The sequence below is a fragment of the Chiloscyllium plagiosum genome, unplaced genomic scaffold, assembly GCF_037043375.1.
Source record: "Chiloscyllium plagiosum isolate Xiang-an unplaced genomic scaffold, Cpla_swu_hap1 HiC_scaffold_9, whole genome shotgun sequence".
Classification (NCBI taxonomy): domain Eukaryota; kingdom Metazoa; phylum Chordata; class Chondrichthyes; order Orectolobiformes; family Hemiscylliidae; genus Chiloscyllium; species Chiloscyllium plagiosum.
The window spans coordinates 72,106,786-72,126,730 of record NW_028270147.1 but is presented as its reverse complement, the minus strand read 5'-3'; the positions used below and the strand labels follow the sequence as shown (position 1 = coordinate 72,126,730).

Here is a 19,945-nt window from a genome sequence, read left to right as displayed (position 1 = left end):
TGAGGTAAGAGCCTTCACTGTATTCAGTGCTTTTGTTTGTTTCTTGCTGATGACACTGGACTGAACTGAATAGGATGAAGACTGCCATCCATGATGAGGAGGACCTTAAGAGACTGTAGAGGTGGATCACCCATTTCACATTTCTTGTTGAGCCTTGTCTTTTGCATGGAAATGTCGGTATACTCCATCACAGAGCAGGGTGATATCTGTGCAGCCTCCTCCATCAGTTAGCTGCTTGAAGGTCCACCACCATTCACAACTGCATGAGCAGAAATACAAGGCTGTGATCTGAAACACTGGTTGTGAGATTGTTTTGCTCAACCTGTGATATGCCTCTTTCACTGTTTAGCATGCATGTAGTCTTTTATTGTAGCTTCACCAGGTTAGCATCTCATTTTTTGGTACAATAACAGAAATTGTTGGAAAGGCTCAGCAGGTCTGGCAGCATCTGTGGACAGAAATCAGAGTTAATGTTTCAGGTCTTCAGTTCGGAGGATGGGGCACTGGACCTGAAATGTTAACTCTGATTTCTCTCCACAGATGCTGCCAGATCTGCTGAGCTTTTCCAGCAACTTCTGTTTTTGTTTCTGATTTCCAACATCTGCAGTTCTTTTTGTTTACATTTTTAGGTATGTCTGGTGCTCCTGTGACATGCTCTCCAGTCTCCTTATTTAGATAGCAAGTTAGGACATGAGCAGGAGAGTTTTGGATGGGCTCAAGTGCACAGGAAGTGCTAGCTGTGGTTCAACCAAATGTGAATTGCAATAGTAAAGTTAAAAGGATTACAAAGCATAAAAGAAACAGCAAAGGAGCTAAGGCAGAGGCAGAGAGAAGGTTCAGAGAAGATTTGTTAAAATGTTGTAAATTACGTGGAGTCTCAAGAAAGAGAGAGACACACTTTTCCCTTTGGCAGGGGCCAAAAACCGGGGAATCTTGATTTAATGAGATTGGCTAAACACCAACAGTGACATAAGAAATCTTATTTTTAAAAAACATCGATCAGGATCAGATTTCTTTCTTCCAATCTGCACGGATCCAAATCGGAATATAGAATATTCTAGTTGAGGGGATACTAAAGGCAGATTCACTTGTAGCTTTCAAAAGAGAAATAGAAAAGTGCCTGAAAGTGAAAAATTTGCAGGTCTCTGTGGAAAAGGCCGGAGAGTGAGGCTTGCTTCATTGCTCCTACAGCAAGCCACCACTGACCCAAAGGCCAAAATGGCCTCCTTCTGTGCTGTTGCCAATCTATGACTCTACATTCAAGAAATAGTGAAGTAACAAATAAAAGAAACACGAGTTTGCAGTTAAACTGATGATGGGTTGGAGGGCAGCGGTGTTGTGGTTGCCCTCGAGGAAATTTAATCTGGCTGATTTAAGGAAGGAAGGGAGGGAAACAGAACAGGTAGCAGATTGGGTGCTCTTAATCTTGATGACTATCAAGTCCATGAGCTTCTTGCACATTTTGATGTGAGGGAATAGTGGAGACAGGAGAGATTAATTTCATTCAGGAACATGGAATAAATAGAAAGCGACACATGAAATAGCACAAACACGGACTTCTGCACTATTTTTATATATTCTTCAGAAGGTATTTTTACTATGGACTAGATAAAAGGAAAAAAGGCACCAAATACAAATATTGAATTTATAGTTGAGATCTGCATTACTTATTATTAACCTTCAAACTTACAAAGGTTTATTGCTGTTTAACTTATTTCAGCAAGGCATGCTGCCAAGGTTCCTCAGATTTCGACCACACAAAGCGAACAATGAACAAAGGCTTTACTTTTTTTTATCTTATACAATACAAATTACCTTTGCTAGCAGTCTGTATCTTGTGGCTATGACACAGTATGTGCTAACTCCATATCATTGATTACTGAGTGAATGGAGGTTAATCTAATTCTTGTGAATGAAACCAAAACCACTCAGCTCTGATTGAAAAACCCATGAACTTTTAAACCATAGAACTACTGAAAGTGAACTACCATAGCAACAAGAAATCCTAACTATAGAAAACAGTGATCAGTGCATAATTTGGGCAGACACTGAAGCATTCTGCTCTCAAATCTACAGATATTGACAGAATTGTAATTAAGCAAAAAGCATATTTCAATATGATACTTTTTCCTTCCAATCTGCACCTTCAGACAAAAGTGCAATTAACTGAGTGTTATGATCTCTTAATATTCAGCCCAGAAATAAAGTCCCTCCAGATGAGTTAGTGGTTCAATTAGATAGCTGTTATGGTGGTCATTACATTTTGGTTATGCTTAATCCAGAAGCATGTTTGGAAAAGCTAGTGATGCAGAAAATAAATCAAAGAAAATAGATGCCACCTCTGCAACCCCTACCCCACCCCCATATATTTCTCCTCTCACAAATATGCATTTTCTCCTTGTTTCTATCACTGATACCAGCAAACATTGTGTTCGAGTGTCCTAGAGATGTACAGCATAGATACAGACTCTTTGTTCCAACTTGTCCATGCTGACCAGATATCCTAAATTAATCTAGTCCCATTTGCTAGCACTTGGCCATATCCCTCTAAACCCTTCTTATTCATATACCCATGCAGATGTCTTTTAAATGTTGTAATTGTACCAATCTCCTCCTCTTCCTCTGGCAGCTCATTCCATACACGCACCATCTTTGCGTGAAAAAGTTGCCCCGGAGGTTCCTTCTATATCTTTCCCTTCTCACTCTAAATCTATGCCCTCTAGTTCTCGACTCCCCCACCCCAGAGAAAAAAAAATCTTGTCTATTTACCCTATTCATGTCCGAATTGATTTTATAAACCTCCATAAAGTCACCCCTCAGCCTCTGATGCTCCAGGGAAAATAGCCCCAACCTATTCAAGCCTCTTGCTGTAGCTCCAATCCTCCAACCCTGGCAACATTATTGTAAATCTTTTCTGAACCCTTTCAAGTTTCACAACTTCCTTCTTATAGGAGGAAGACTAGAATTGCATACAATATTCCAAAAGTGGCCTAACCAATGTCCTGTACAACCGCAGTATGGGATGGGCAGAATTGGTGGAAAGAGAGTATGGAAAGCTAGAAAGAGAAGTTAACTTGGCATTTCTTTTCATGTCACGATCAATTGTGCATGAATGTCCTCTGATTTTTAAAAATTAAATCTTAATCTTTTTCTCATAACTAACACTGGTAAAGACTGTTATGCACATTCACAAATACTCTGCTTCCAGAAAGAAGCCAGTGTCAAATGATGGACATTACGGTGTCTCAAATTCATACTCCAGACAAGTGTGGCTCCTCAGCGGAAATACATGGCCTGTGAATTCACCCTTATATCTTCTAACTGGTCTTATACAATCAGAATCACAGTTGTTTCAGTTACTAATAAGAAAACATCTTCTGAGGGGCAGTACCAATCCTACATCTCCTGAACTCAGCACTAAATAAAGCTGAGCAAGCAAGCAAAATTTAGTTTCCACATGGGATTCAGGCAATCCAAAGCAACAACTCCCACGTCTTTTATTTGCACAGAGTTTGGCTTGATACAGGGTTTATCTACAGCTTTTTTTGGGATGGCATTTCTGCCCACTTCTCTTCAGTTTCTGCAGTCAAAGGGAATTGCAGAAAACAACAATTGAAGAGGTTTAATCAGAACCAATTTATAATTTGATAGCAAGACAGGCACAAGGAAAGAGATGTTGGTGGCGTAGTGATAACGTCAGTAGAAGAGTAATCCACAGGCCCAGATTAATGCTCTGGGAGCATGGGTTCAAATCTCACCACAGAAAATATTGGAATTTAAATTCCGTTCACAGAACTGGCATAGGAATCTGTTAATGATGCCATGAAACTATCAATTGTCGTAAAAGATTTCCTTAATGTCTCTGAAGGAAAGAAATCTGCCATTCCACTGGTCTAGCCTGTGTGTGACTACAGATATACAGCAATGCACTTCAATCTTAAGTGCCCCTAAAGTGGCCTTGCAAGCCATTCAGTTCAAGAAGTTAGTGTTGTGCAAAAAACACTGGCTGAGGACAAAAGCTAACCAGAGCTCACCAGATAAACTGTCTAGATCAAAAAGTAGACAACATTGAGTGAGGACACTTTACATTATTGTCCTAGTTTCAGAGGTAGATATAAAGGCAGCAGAAATTGAAACTGATCTTGTTGATTAACCATTGGTGAAACTAGCAGAGAGATGCAGCCAAAGAACATATGAGTTGTGACAACAAATCTCCTCTGGCTTACCTGTAACAAGGAAATATGGAAATGCTGTGGGTGTCAAATAAAAAGGCTAAATTCAAGATGATTGGAATAAAAAGTGTATTTTTTACTGTTTAAGTTTAAAGAACTTTGATCAATCAATGCTGGAGCACTGTGTTTACTTTTGGGCCACAGTCCTCAAGTAGACAGTTACAGCACTGATTTGTCAATACAATGTTATACCAAGGCTTACAGGGTTACATAATGAAAAAGTCTGTTTTACTTCCTTGAGATTAAAAGTTTGGGGAAAATCACTTAAGTTTTTTTTCCACACAAAGCATTACAAAAGTTAGAAATTCCATTTGCCTTTAGACTGAGCATTTGGGTCAACTGAAATTTTCAAGACTGTGATTGACAATGTTTTTATTAGTTAAGGGTGCTAAGGGAGATGAATCAAATCGAGGTATACATCAGCCATGGTATAGTTGAATGGCAGGCTAGGCTCAGCGACTAAGAAAAAGAAGCCACTTCTTTTTCTATCATCCTCTGTTCATGACAGTGAAGCAAATGCTCAAGCCAAGAATTTAACATGGGAGATTAGCTCAAGATAGCAATGAAAAGGGAGTCAAACAGACAAAATTACTGAAAATGTGAACAAAAAAAAAGAACCATCGTGGGAAAAAAACTCACACAAAGATTGAATTTGACCATGAAAACCTTTAGCTGCAGAAAACAGCAAAAAGGGAAGAGTGAATGCACAGCTATCATGAAACTAGTTGTGGATATATCTGATGTAAAGATCAATGGAACCACTGGGGATAAGGTCAGAAATATACAACTGTTTAAGACATTAATAGAGTCATAAAGATGTATAGCATGGATACAGATCCTTCGGCCCAACTTGTTCATGCCTACCGAATATCCTAAGTTAATCTAGTCCCATTTGCCAGCATTGATCCATATCATCTAAACTGTTCCTATTCATGTAACCATCCAATTGCCTTTTAAATGTTGTAATTGTACCAGCCTCCACTACTTCATCTCGCAATTCATTCCATTCAAGTACTGCCGGCTGCATGAAAAAGTTGCCCCTCAGGTCCCTTTTAAATCTTTCCTCTCTCACCCTAAATCTATGCCTTCTAGTTTCAGACATCCCCCCACCCCAGGGAAAAGATCTTATCTATTTACCTTATCCATGCCATTCATGATTTTATAAATCTCCATAACGTTACCCCTCAGCTTCTGACGCTCCAGAGAAAACAGCCCCAGCCTATTCAGCCCCTCCCTACAGCTTAAACCCTCCAACCCTGGCAACATCCTTGTCAATCTTTTCTGAACCCTTTCAAATTTCACAACATTTCTCCTGTGTTCACAAAGCAAACCAGACAGAAAACCTGAGGTGAATGCAGTGTTGCTGTTTAAATAGGAAGATACAGGCAACATGAAAATGTTGAAATTGCCAGTCACATCTCCGTAGAAATTACTTCAGCTTTGTAAATTAGCAGTAATAATGTCAACATACAAACATGAGAACAGGAAGCGATATAAGCATTGTAAAGGTATAATCCTGTATTCTGAGTGGTCTAGAAGGTGGTCCGTTGCTAATGATCAGGACAGATGAATCATTTTGGACAAATTGCTATACGACCTAAAGAAGTTATGATCTGGTAAGAGTGTCTGAGAATGAGTGCATATCAGAGATGGGAGGAGTGGTGAGGGGAAAGAGATGCACTATTCAGGTTTGAACGTTTATATACTGTTTTCGCAACTTGTCAACTAAATGTGAAATGGCCATTTAGAAAGGGCTACTCCAGAATAGTGCACCAAAAACATCAGCATCTTCAGGAGGGCAGGAATTCATTGCGAAAATTTCATCATACCTGGATATGACAAAGACCCCTGATGACAAAGTGGACAAATGTTTCGAATGCCTCCAACACAATAATAAAGCTGCTCCAGTTAGTAGAAAATTTCTGAAAGCTCAACTTTCAATGAGGCAAACATAATTTCATATCAGTTAAATGACAATTCGCAGATGTGTGCCTTACACTTGACACTTTTAGTTGTTGAGTTGGGCACAACCTTCATGGTTCCAGCTTATGAGGCTATGTTAGGAAATCTCCATCAGAAATAGTTCTTTATTTATCCTCTGCATTCAGTTCAACATCAGTACAGTAATAAGTATATTACTCAAGACACAAGGAGCAAACAGTCAGCAAACGTAACTTTCTACTGATGCAATTCTCTTTCAAAAACTGTCAATTTTATATATTAACATTTTGCAATATTGCATCACCTCCTTAATATCTCTGAGCACACCAGCCTGGGCTTTCAAACTGGGTGTAAATTGGGCAGAGCTCATTTTAGTGGAGTGCTACCTGTTGTTTTGTATCACATGCATTCACAGCTCTGGCAATAATGTGATGGAAGCCTTACATAGGCATTCACTGATTTCAATGACTCTATGATTATGACTCAGGAAAGGGGACATTCTGCACATTTATTTCCCAAACTTCTGTCACAGCCATCATTTCCACCCTTAATTGTTTCCATAGGGTTGGGAATCCAGAGTTATTAGACTGTAATAACTATGTGGCTGTTCCTGACTAGTTTGTCAACACTGAAGTAAATGTGGCCTTTCAGTGTGAATTTATTCTACTCTTTTCCTTCCAGCACCAACAGCTGGCAGTGGATTATTCAACTGAAATCACTTATTTAATGGATTTGAGAAAGGACCAATGAAGAGCTGCCAGACAGTTTGGACTACACTATATAAGAGAGATGTTCTGTGACCTCCTGCTTGTACCTGCACACCCACAACTGCTAATAAAGTGAACATACCAAACTTTGATAAAATCGCACAGGTAGAAACTGCTATTCACAAAGAAAGCTGAAACAGCAAATCTATTGTGAAATGTATATGTCTCAGCTTCACCCAATCCCAACCTGTCCTGACTTTGGTGATATTACATGCAAGATGGTATGCCAGGGGAGTCAACAAAGTCTGATTGGTTGTACCTACCAAGAGCTAGAAGTCATATCTACATTATTCCAACTACACAAATGAATGCCATGAAGAGCGACCGATACAGTGTTTGATTCCTAAACACAATGCTATACCCTTGTTGCTGGATTATTTGCAGCTGATGTGCCATATAGACTGATGCTGTCCATAGGTGCATCAAATCAGTTGCAGTCTTGAATCAATATTTTTCATCTTACAGACATGTTTACAATGCTGACCAATGAAGGTGATGGCAAATAAAGGCAAATAAACTGCATGTAAATGCAGCATTACCTCTGCTTTATAATCAAAACAGGCTATTGAAAAAAACGTCATTAATCTTAAGAGTCGAGTTTGAACCTTGGCTTCCTCCATCTTTGTCTGTTTTCTCTCGCAAAGACTGTTCCTGGAATGCCTCAGGACCTCATTCCAAGCCATCAGTACTCTTTCGGTCACTAAATTTAGTTCTACTAAATTCCACCCACCTGCACCTTCATAACAATGTCCAAATATACATTGTTATGAAGGTGCAGGTGGGTACTATACCTTTAAGAGAAACTGGAAGCTGGCATGGACTTAGAGAGGCACAGAGTGTGCTAAAAGAGTTTAAAATGTAACATTTGACTGTGAAACAAATAGTGCAGCTGAGTTGCCATGGTACACAACAAATTTGAATTTGGCCAGTTTAAATTATGCCCCAAGATACCAAAATCCAATTGAATTTGAATTAAATGTTTTGATGACATCAAGCTAGTGAAATGATCCGACATTTTGGGATATAAAACTGGACATTATGAACAGTTAGGGGGAGAACTGCCAAGAAAACCAACAAGTATAGACTGCTAACCAAATAGTTCTCTGAAAGCTACCTGTCCATAAGAAAAGCTGTGCAGCAAAAGACCGAAGAAGAGATAACTGAGGAAAACCCAGAGAAACATCTACAGAGTAAAATCTACAAAAGGAGAATTGACAAAGCTGGCTGGTTTTGAAATGTTATCTTTTTCTTTGTAAATTTTAATTGAGATTTTTTTAAAAATCAGACCAATATTGTCGAGTGGGAGGTAAAACAATAGTTTAAGAGAAATGAGTTGTAAATAGTTGTTGGTTTTAATATTCTCTGTTGGACTTAAAGAATAAAATTGTTAATTTTACTTTAAATAGTGACCTCTCGAAATTTAATAGATTACAGTGCAAGGTGAGCCTCTGTCAGAGTCAGGTTTAAATTAGCAGAGAGGTTTACCCCATGTCCGAACAACACTTGAAACACTCTTTTGAACAAATCTCAAAACTGCATGCAAACCACACATTTCCATTTGAACATGTCTAAAATTCACTTCTAAATATTCAGATTGAAACAGTATCTATATTGAAAAATCCAAAGTTATTAATGCATGCTGAGCTCCTAGCCATCATTTTTCACCTAATGAATCTCAGAGAAGGCATTGCAGCTTAACTCAATATTATTCCTATCTAGTGTCTTACCAACAGGCATCCATGGGTAGCATTCATAAGTGAGAACTGTAGCTTGCAAACTGCAGTCTTGTCCAAGAACCCAAGCCTCCACAAAATACAGGTCAAAATCGTTCTCTCATAATTCAGTTGTGTACCAACTGGCACATTTACCAGTGAAAAAACAGAATATGAACAGAGCAATTATAAAGCCTTTAAATGTGACTATTTAAACCGGTTTTGGTGTCTACTAATAAATCTGCATTTACTTAAAAACTCATATGATTGAAGGCAAATGAAAGACTCATTGTTTGGTTAATCTTCATCATCCGCTATATTGTCTGCCAAAACATTTTTTCTTACAAGTTCAATTCTAAGCTATTACTTAAAGGGGTAATTGGAAAGTAGAACAGAAAAATAATATGCCACACTTAGCCAAAGATCTTTGCTGAATCATGTTGAGTTCACTTCAGCTTGGACAGCCTTATCCTATTGGGAGCAGAATGGTGGCTCAATGGTTACCACAGCTGCCTCACAGTGCCAGGGACTTAGGTTCAAAGAACAAAGAAAATTTACAGCCCAGGAACAGGCCCTTCGGCCCTCCAAGCCTGTGCCGATCCAAATGTACTGTCTAAACCTATCGGTCAATTCCTAAGTATCTTGATCCTTATGCTCCCTAACTACTCATACATCTGTCCAGATGCACCTTAAATGAATCTACCATGCCTGCCTCTACCATCTCTGCTGGAAACGCCTTCCGGACGCCCACCACCCTCTGTCTGAAGTACTTGCCATGTGTATCCCCCTTAAACTTTCCACCTCTCACCTTGAAAGTATGACCTCTCGTTATGGAATCCATCACCCTGGGAAAAAGCTTGTCTCTATCCACTCTGTCAATAACCTTCATGATTTTGTAAACCTCAATCAGGTCCCCCCTCAATCTCCTTTTTTCTAATGAAAACAAACCTAACCTACTCAACCTCTCTTCATAGCAAGCACCTTCCATACCAGGCCACATCCTCATAAACCTTCTCTGCACCCTCTCCAAAGCATCCACATCTTTTTGGTAATGTGGCGACCAGAACTGTACACATAATTCCAAATGCGGTCGAATGAATGCCCTGTACAATTTTAACATGACTTGCCAGCTCTTATACTCAATACCCCGTCCAATGAAGGCAAGCATGCTATATGCCTCTTGACCATTCTATCCACCTGTGCAGCAACCTTCAGGATACAATGGACCTGCACTCCCAGGTCTCTCTGCCCATTAACTTTTCCCAAGGCTGTTCCGTTCATTGTATAATTTGCTCTAGAATTAGTCTTGCATAAATGCATCACCTTACATTTGTCTGGATTGAAATCCATCTGCCACTTCTTCGCCCAACTCCCCAGTCAATTTATATCTTCCTGTATTCTTTGACAGTCCCTTCTGCTTTCTGCTACTCCACCAACTTTGTGTTATCTGCAAACTTGCTGATCTTACCAAAAGTGCCCTCTTCCAGATCATTTATGTATACTACAAACAACAGTGGCCCCAACACTGACTCCTGTGGAACACCACTGGTCACCTTTCTCCATTTCGAGAAACTCCCTTCAACTACTACTCTCTGTCTCCTGTTGCTCAAACAGTTCTTTATCCACCTAGCTAGAACACCCTGCACACCATGTGTCTTCACTTTCTCCATTAGTCGACCATGGGGAACCTTACCAAATGCCTTACTAAAGTCCATGTATATGACATCAACAGCCCTTCCTTTTCTATCAACTTGGTCACTTCCTCGAAGAACTGTATTAAGTTGGTAAGGCACGATCTCCCCCGCACAAAACCATGTTGCCTATCACTGATAAGCCCATTCTTTTCTAAATATAAATAGATCCTATCCCTCAGTACCTTCTCCAGCAACTTTCCCACCACCAACATCAGGCTCACTGGTCTGTAGTCACCCGGAATATCCCTACTATCCTTCTTATGCAGGGGGAGAACATGAGTAACCTTCCAGTCCTCCAGCACCTCACCTGTGTTTAACGATGCCACAAAGATATCTGTCAGGGCCCCAGCTATTACCTCTCTCGTCTCCCTCAGCAACCTGGGATAGATCCCATCTGGTCCTAGGGATTTGTCCACCTGAATAACCTCCAGCCTACCCAACACATCTTCCCTACTTATGTCATGGTGATCCAGACTAATCAAACTTCTATCTCTAATCTCAACATTCATCATGTTCCTCTCCTCAGTGAACACTGATGCAAAGTAATGTCACCCATTCTCTTAGGTTCGGCACACAGCCTTCCTTCATTATCCTTTAGTGGGCCAGTCCTTTCTCTAGTTACCCGCTTGCTTCTTATATAAGAATAAAATGCTTTGGGACTCTCCTTAATTCTGCTCACTAAAGCTATTTCATGACTCCTTTTAGCCCGCTTGATTCCTAGTTTTAGACTTGTCCTACTCTACCGATATTCCTCTAGGGACCGTTCTGTTCTTAGCTGCCTAGACCTTATGTACGCTTCCCTTTTTCTCTTGGCTAGTCATACAATTTCTCCTGTCATCCACGGTTCACGAATCTTGCCCTTCCTATCCTTTGCCTTCAACGGGACATGCCTATCCTGCACTACCTTTGAAAGCCTCCCACATCTCAAATGTGGACTTCCCTTCAAATAGCTGTGTCCAATCCACATTTCCGAGCTCCTGCCTAATTTTGATATAATCGGCCTTGGTCCAGTTTAGTACTCTTCCCTTAGGACAACTCTCATTTTTATGAGTATTCTAAAACTTACAGAATTGTGGTCACTGTTCCCAAAGAAATCCCCACCACAACTTCTACCACCTGTCCTGGCTCGTTCCCCGGTACCAGGTCCACTTCCCTCGTCGGATTATTGACATACTGCTCAAGAAAACTCTCCTGGACGCTTCTTACAAAGTCTACCCCACCCAGACCTCTGATGCTAAGTGTATTCCAGTCAACGTTGGGAAAATTAAAATCCCCCATCACCATTACCCTATTGCCTATACATCTTTCCATAATCTGTTTACTTACTGTTGGGAGGCCTGTAATACAGCCCCAACAATGTAACTGCAACCTTCTTATTTCTCAGCTCCACCCATAATGCCTCACTACCGAAGATCTCCATAGTGTCCTCCTTTAGCACAGCCGTGATATCATCCCTGACTAGCAATGCAGCTCCACCCCCACCCCCCCTCCCTTTCACTTCCCTCCCTGTCCAGTCTGCAGCATCTATATCCTGGAACACTTAGTTGCCAATCATCATGCCCTTCCTTCAACCAAGTCTCTGTGATTGCAATAACGTCATACTCCCAGACACATATCCAAGCCCTAAGTTCATTTGCCTTACACACTGTACTCCTTGCATTAAATTAGATGCATTTCAGGCCACCGGTTCTTTTGCGTTTATCCGCTCTCTGCCTACTCTTGCCTTTATTAATGCTATCTTCATGATTCTTACAGTCTCCAGTTTCCACCTCGCTGCCTATTGTTTTCTCTTCTGGTTCCCAGCCCCCTGCCACATTAGTTTAAAACCTCCCCAACAGCAGTAGCAAAAACTCCCCCAAGGACATTGGTTCCAGTCTGGTTCAGATGTCGACCATCCATTTTGTAATAGTCCCACCTTCTCCAGAACCGGTCCCAATGTCCAGCAAACCCCTCCCTCCTACACCATCCCTCAAGCCACGTGTTCATGTTGCCTATTTTTTCATTTCTACGCTGGCTAGCACATGGCACTAGTAGTAATCCCAAGATCACTACCTTTGAGGTCCTCCTCTTTAACTTCCCTCCTAGCTCCTGAATTCTTCTTTCAGGACCTCATCTCGTTTTGTACGAGATGTCTATATGCCCCAAGACAACTGGCTGTTCACCCTCCCCTTTTAGAATGCTCTGCAGCCGATCGGTGACATCCCTGACATAAGAACCTGGGAGGCAACATACCACCCGGGAGTCCCATTTTTGGCCACAGAACCGCCTATCTACTCCCCTCACAATAGAATCCCCTATGACTATGGCCCTACGAGTCTTCTTCCTGCCCTTCTGAACAGCAGTGCCCACTACGATGCCATGATCTTAACAACTGCTGCCCTCTCATGGTGAGCCATCTCCCCCAACAGTACCCAAAACGGTATACCTGATTTGGAGGGAAATGATCGCAGGGGACACCTGCACTGCCTTCCTACTCTTTTTCTGTCTTTTGGTCATCCATTCACTTGTTTCCCTCATCAATTCCAACTTGCAGTGTGACCAGTTCACTAAACGTGCTATCCACGACCTCCTCAGCATCGCGGATGCTCCACAGTGAGTCCATCCACAGCTCCAGAGCCGTCATGCGGTCAAACAAGAGCTGCAGCTGGACACAATTTTTGCAAGTGTAAGAGTCAGGAACTTCAGACACATTCTTAAGCTCCCACATCAAGCAAGAGGCACATGTCACGGGTCTGAGGTCCCCTGCCATCGTAAACTTAGCTTTATATGAACTAACTAAAATCAAACAATGCAATTAAATATATGAAAACTAACGATAAGAAATAAAAGCCTTACCTTACAGAGATTTTTTCTTCCAGTTAGAGAAGGGGAGCCGGAGGGAGATACTACACGTGTAGTATCTTGGGTTTAGCCACTGCCCAAATATAAATTAAGCCCTTACCTTCCCGTCAGCCCTCACTTCACCTCACCTTCTCTCCTTGCCGCTCTGTCAAAAATGGAGGCCCGACTCCCGAGGTTAGTCCCTTTTTAAGCGGGAAAACTTACCCTTCCTGGCAGCCTCGGCCAACTACCTATGTGGCGTTTGCATTCTCCCTGTGTCTGCGTGGGTTTTCTCCTGACACTCTGGTTCCCTCCCACAGTCCAAGGATGTGCAGGCTACGTGGGTTGGCTGTGCTAAATTGCCCATAGTGTGCAGGCCAGGCTAGGCAGGAAACTCAGAATTATAGGGATAGGGTAGTACGCTCAGTCTGGCTGGGAAGCTCTTTAATGGGCCAAATGGCCTGCTTCCACAATGTAGGGATTCTATGATTCTACTTATATCAGACCAAAGTAACATGAGGGGATGTATTAAACTGGGTCAAAACAATAATTTCATTTTGAGACAGGGGATTTCAGATATGTTTATTCTTCATTAGAGATCTGTGCAGTCTGCTGCCTGATTCACCACCTCAGATCCAACTCATTTGAACTGAACATGTATAAAGATTGCACAGGTCTACAGCAGGCAAGAATAGAACATAGATAAAAATGATGAGGAAGTAAAAGAACTGTTAAATTTATTTTTGTTCAGTATTTGTTCAGTGGTGCACAACCTTCCACATTCTAATACTCTTCTGAGAACTTTACTGGTGGCCTTGTGTACAATGGGTGTTCCTACTTCTGGGCCAGAAGGCCCAAGTTAAGACCTTTCTGCTCCAGAGGTGTGTCGTAATATGTCTGAAAAGGTTGATTAAAGATATGTGAAAGTTTTACTCCCTGATGTTCAATTTTGTCTTTGTCCTTGACATTTCTCGTGAAATGTAACCATTTGCTAAACAGGGTAAAAAAGAGCCAAATTCCAGAGGTGAGGTGAGGTGCCTCAGCAGTTGGGAAATCAAGGGTCCCTATTGCAACTAAAGTCATTGAGAGGATACTTCTCCACTGATTTGAGTCATTCCTAGCACAGAGAAAGATATTGTGGTTATTACAGGCTAATCATCTCAGCACCTTGCTGCAGAAATTTCTCAGGGTCGTACCCAGAATCCAACTATTGTTACAAAACTGTTTTATCAATAACTCTCCCTTCATCTGAGGATGTTCAGTGGTGATTGGTGCTGAATACTGAGCATTCATGAATCAACTGATTCTGAAACAGTCTAGGCCCATATGTCATAACACTCAGGCTTGAGTCAATAAGTGACAAGCAACACTCACACCTCAAGTGGCAGGTAGTGACCATTTCCAAAAAGAGAATCCAACCATCTCCCCTTGACAGACAATGGCATTACCATCATTGTCAACATCCTGAGGGGCTACATTCACCGTAAACTCAAATAGACAAGCCATATAAATGTAATGTTTGCAGAAGCAGGTCACAGGCTGGGAATTCTGCTAAGAATAATTCACCTGGCTTCCAAAAGCCTGTCCACCATCTACAATGTAGAAGATAGGAGTGTGATAGAATACTTTCCACTTGCCTGGATCAGTGCAGTTCCAGCACCATTCAAGAAGTTCAACACCACCATGTCAAATAAGCCATTTGTAGTTCAGTGTTGTCTCAGTACTTCATGAAAATGTCAGCTTGGATTCTGTTTGTTTCCTATAGTGGGGATTGATTGTACAGTCATCTGATTTACAAATATAAACATTAGATTGAGGGAATCTAACACCAAATAGTCTGTTTATGTATCAAACACATTGAAATACTGAGAAGCAACATCAAAGAAAAAAGTTGTGTCCCTCTTCTGTCTTCTTTCTTCATTCCCAATTTAAATGTTTTTAAGTTCCTCTTTTAAGTATCAAGTCCCAAAATTATGCTTGTTCCTTTTTCCTGAACTCTTTACAGTATCCTTGAAGATAAGGTGACTAAAACTCCACAAAAATGTTGCCTTGTCAATGATTCAGCTGAGCAATGAGCAGTCAGGAAGGGTAAATGAGTGATGATTTCATTTTACTTGTTCATACTTTGTGCCCACAATGACCTTCCGTAACAGCACCCATCAACCACCATAAACTTTCGCTTCTTTCACCTTCAAAGCCCAGTTATACCAATGTGCACCGCATGCAAGATGCACTGGAGCAACTTGACAGAACTTCTTGTGCAATACTTCCAAACCCAAGCCCACATGCACCTACAGTAACAGGGGCAGTAGACACATGGGAACATTACCACTGCCTGTTGCCTTCAAAGTCACACACAACCCTGACTTGGAATTATAATGGCATTCCTTGACTGTCACAGGAAAAGAATGCCTGTTGACACCTCCAAAATACTCTCAGTATGCATGTGCAAAAATATGGATGCATGGTACCCCTGACAGTACTGTCAGTGATGTCATTCCACCCTGTTCACTTACATTCATTGAATTGAATTTATTGTCATGTGTACCGAGGTGCAGTGAAAAGCTTTTCTTGTGAGTAATATGGGCAGATCACACGGTTAAACAGCACAGATAAGTAAATAATAGGTAAACAACAGCAAAATCAAAATCACAGGTACAGGCGAATGTTAAGAGTTTGTGAGTTCATTCAGTATTCTAATAACAGTAGGGTAGAAACTGTTATGAAACTGGCTGGTGCTTGTGTTCAGGCTTCTGTACCTTCTTGCCGATGGTAGAAGTTGTAGAAAAATATTGCCAGGGTGGGATGGATCTTAGAGAATGCTGGTGGCCTTTACTTGACAGCGGGCCTGGGAGATGGATTCTATAGATGGGAGATTGGCCTTTATGATTGTCCGGGCCGAGTTCACCACTCTGATCTTGAATGGTACCGTTGCCATTCCAGGTAGTGATATATCCAGACAGAATGCTCTCGATGGCGCACCTATAAAAGTTGGCAAAGGTATTTGTTATCATGCCAAATTTCCTCAGCTGCCTGAGGAATAAGAGACAATTTTGGGCCTTTGTAACCAGTGCATCCACATGAAGAGTTGTTGTGGATGACCACTCTGCCATGTTTTTACTGGTGAGGTATTTCACAAAGTGTGCATGTGCAGAACTTTCTGCATGCACAATGTAAACCTGTATCAGGACACAGCCTCGTAGAGACCCCCTCCCTAACAGCACTGTAGGTTCACTTGCACCATAAGATCTACAGCAATTTAAGAGGGGGTTCGTCACCATTTTCTCAAGGGCAGTTAAGGATGGTTCCTGTGAGCCACAAAGTATGAACAAATAAAATGAAATCATCACACATCTACCCTTCCTGACTGCTCATTGCTCATCTGAATCATTGACAAGGCAACACTCCCGTGGCGTTTTAGTGACCTTATTTTCAAGGGGCACTATAAAGAGACAAGAAAAGCAACAATCAGGATTTTGGGCCTTGATACTTAAAAGAAGAACTTCCAAACATTTAAATTGGGAGAGAAAATAGAAGACTGAAGAGGGGACAGAATTTTTTTCTTGGAAATCCTGAGAAGCATAGTCAAGGTGTACATAACTGATAAACAGACAATTTGATGTTAGATTGCCTCATCCTAATAGTTATGTTTGTAAATCAGATAATTGTACAGTCAATCCTCACTTGAGGCAACAAACAGAATTTAGGCTGACATTTTCATGAAGTACTACGAGAACACTGCACTGCAATTAGAAGTGTCAATTTTCAAATGATCCAATCATCGAGGCCATCTCTGCTTGTTCAAACAGAAGAATCTGTGGCATCTTAAAAAAACAAATGAATTCCCTTGGTGCCCTGTTAAATACCAATTCTAAATTAAATTCCATTAGAATAGTTATAGATAACTTGTATTCATAGAACATCAGATAATAACATTCCAAAGTGCTCCACAAGAGTTTTACAAAAACAAAATATGACAACAAGCCCCCAAGTATCTTCTCATGTATTGAGTATAATAGGTCAAACTTTGCTGAACCCAAATTGGGCAGCATGGTCCTTATGTTGCAAAGTAACAAGTAAACTTCAAAAGCAATTCATTTGCTTGCTTGCCACATCCTGGGGTTGTGAATGGTGATTTTTAATTCAATTCTAATTTTAAAATTGACAAGTCCAAAAGTAAAGTCATCCTCACTTAGTAGCAGATAAGAAAAATGAAGATCAAAATGTTCTAGCAAATGAATCATGAATAAAAACAGAAAATGCTAGAAATACTCAGTAATTGAGGCAGATTTGAAGATGTGAAACAATAAAAGTTTAGCTGTTATTAACCTTTGAGCCAAGAGGCCTGCATTCAAGTTCCACCTGCTCCAGAGGTGTGCAATAACACTTCTGAACAGGTCGAGATGAAATATATGAGAAAGAAAAGTCCCTGAGCGTTTCCATCTTTTTTTTGCTTTTCAACTTCATGAATCAGATAGTTCCTGAATCAATCCAACCGTAGGAGTGTCATGCTATTGAAAGCAAGTAAAATAACTTTTGCCATGTGGCTAAACGTAAGGATAATTAGGTAGAATTCCTCCACACAGTAAACTTCACAGCATTAACCCCTCAGTGGAGAGTTGGGTCTCAGCAAACCTCGAGGGGGAAGCGGGGGGGGGGGGAACAAGACCTAGTCTCATCTTACTCTGTAGCCCCGGGATCAGATGGAACGACACCGTGACCAAATTAGTTCATGTAATGGAATTACAAACGTGGGCCGCATAATACACTGAGAGCGCAGGCCCTTGCTTGTTACTCACCAAACTTCGGTTGACAGCCGCCAAGACGCAGCGAGAGCACCGCCTTCGCGCTTCCTGCCTCCTGGGCCCGGTTTCCATGGAAACTGCCAGTGGATTTCCCAGTGTCCGCCTCCGCTCATATCAGTCTCTGCAGCCATTATCAACCGCTGTGGAACGGCACCGGGGCAGGCCACGAACGACTTGATTTTGGGTCAGTCAGGGTGCAGAGTAAAGGAGAAACACAAAATCAAAATGCGGCCTGACAGCGTCTGTGCAGAAATAAACAGAGTTCATATCTAACCAACGGGAGTCACCTTCAGAACATTAGAGCAGATTGTGGTCTCCGTTTGGGACGCCGATTTGATGACAGCGGTTCCATTTCTGAGCACAACACTCGAGCAAAATCCTCTCCTGTTTGCAAACGGCTGGATGTGCGTACAGCCTACCTCACTTCCCAAAACAAAAATTAGTTGTCTAAAGGGACCACCAACCATTCAGGTTAGTTGCGGGTTGATTTTTCCCAGCTCTTACTGAGATGGTGGGAGTGGTTGGTGTTTGGTAGCAGTTGGTTAAATCTGCTTGGAATGGTGTGTGGTACAGGATAAAGTTTTGGTTCTCCCATAAAGGCATAGAATATTACAGCACAGAAATAAGCCCTTCAGACTATCATCTCACCAAACACATCTATTTAATCCCATTTTGAACATTTGTTCGATAGCCTTGTATCTTAATACTTTTTGAATATTGTAACGGTTACCCCTTTACTACCCTTTCAGGCACTGAGTTCCAAATACAATACCCACCACTTTCTGAATGAAATAAGGTGTCCTTCGTTCCCTTCCAAACCTGCCCTTTATCTTAAATCAGTGGTCTCCAACTTTTTTAAGCTCAAGTACACTTTTTGAATTTAAGTACAACTCAGGATCTATCCAAACATAAATAATTACTCATTTTGTCATCTTCTCACCAAGTCTCAGTGTGACACCTGCAACTGCATATATCTGTCATTATCTTCAGTGTCGCGAAGTCTGGGTTTTAGTTTGAAACTGTCAGTTAGTATACTGTCCATCACATAGGTATTGTGAGGTACATATAATATTTGGACTTGATTATCTTCCTTTGGGAGAATGCTGTCACACTGAGTCAATGTAAGATTTCACATTGAAAGCACAGGATAATTACACACTTGTATTATTTTTCTCTGTTTATGGGTCCCACTAGTCCCCAAAAATATTGTCCCTAGATCAGACTTTCAGCTCAACATCATGTTTGCATAATAATTATCTCAATATCAGTGTCACTGCTTTATAAGTCAAACACCTGACAGGAATTTGGTAGCCAACCCATCATCTACATGAAGGATGGATTTGAGGCAAATATGATGATTTGTTCCATCACACTTAATTTCTGAAATCACTTGTTGAAGTCCTTTGCTAACTTCTTCAGTTGTGCACAAACATTTTCTGGACGGAATCATTTTTCTTTGTCTTTGATTATTTTTCCTGGTATTTTCTTCAGACTCTGGAAGTTTTTTTTACATTGGGAGTGTTAGAAACAAAATTCAATAAAATTTAGACGAGACCACCAAAACTGGAAACAAGACAATTTATTACGAACTATGCAAGTAAGGGCTTCAATTGCATAAGCAAATGAGCAAATTAGAACTTAGGTTAATGTACAGTTATACCCTTTGAGCCGAGTGAGGTCATCTCTCCAGACTCCTAATTACCCAATCTCTCTTACTGTGCCAGACCACTGCCCAGCTGTGCTCCACCCTTATTACTTCCCCTTTCCCCAGGTTGGCAACCTTCCTTTCTGTAAGTGCTGACACATACATTTATTTTGTGGACAGTACATTGAGATCTAGTTTAACATTTTGTATCAATTCTACTGGTACATTCCATTATGGACATTTCATTAACTTGTATCATTTTGTATCGCTCAAGCATTTCGGTTATCTCAGCTTTTTGCTGAAAGCATAATTTTACAAAAATAACTTTT

The 19,945-nt window shown here is 41.0% G+C and overlaps 2 protein-coding genes across 5 annotated transcripts in view; one reads left to right on the top strand and one right to left on the bottom strand.

Moving 5' to 3' along the window:
* acot11a (acyl-CoA thioesterase 11a) overlaps positions 1–18,346 on the bottom strand; it is an 88,613-nt gene extending 70,267 nt beyond the window's left edge. The window contains exons 1-2 of one of the 4 annotated variants that reach the window (XM_043699647.2): positions 18,259–18,346; positions 17,966–18,144 (exon numbers count right to left, since the gene is read on the bottom strand). In XM_043699647.2, the coding sequence (XP_043555582.2) occupies positions 17,966–18,102 (137 nt within the window). In that variant the 5' untranslated portion in view covers positions 18,103–18,144; positions 18,259–18,346. Of the gene's footprint in view, positions 1–8,667; positions 8,833–14,803; positions 15,064–17,965; positions 18,216–18,258 lie in introns of those variants that run through there. The other 3 variants (XM_087990776.1, XM_043699650.2, XM_043699649.2) reach the window with 3 other exon arrangements.
* LOC122554516 (kelch-like ECH-associated protein 1) overlaps positions 18,306–19,945 on the top strand; it is a 70,892-nt gene continuing 69,252 nt past the window's right edge. The window contains exon 1 of the mRNA XM_043699655.2: positions 18,306–18,442. The gene's annotated coding sequence lies outside the window, so the exon portion shown is untranslated. The remainder of the gene's footprint in view (positions 18,443–19,945) is intronic.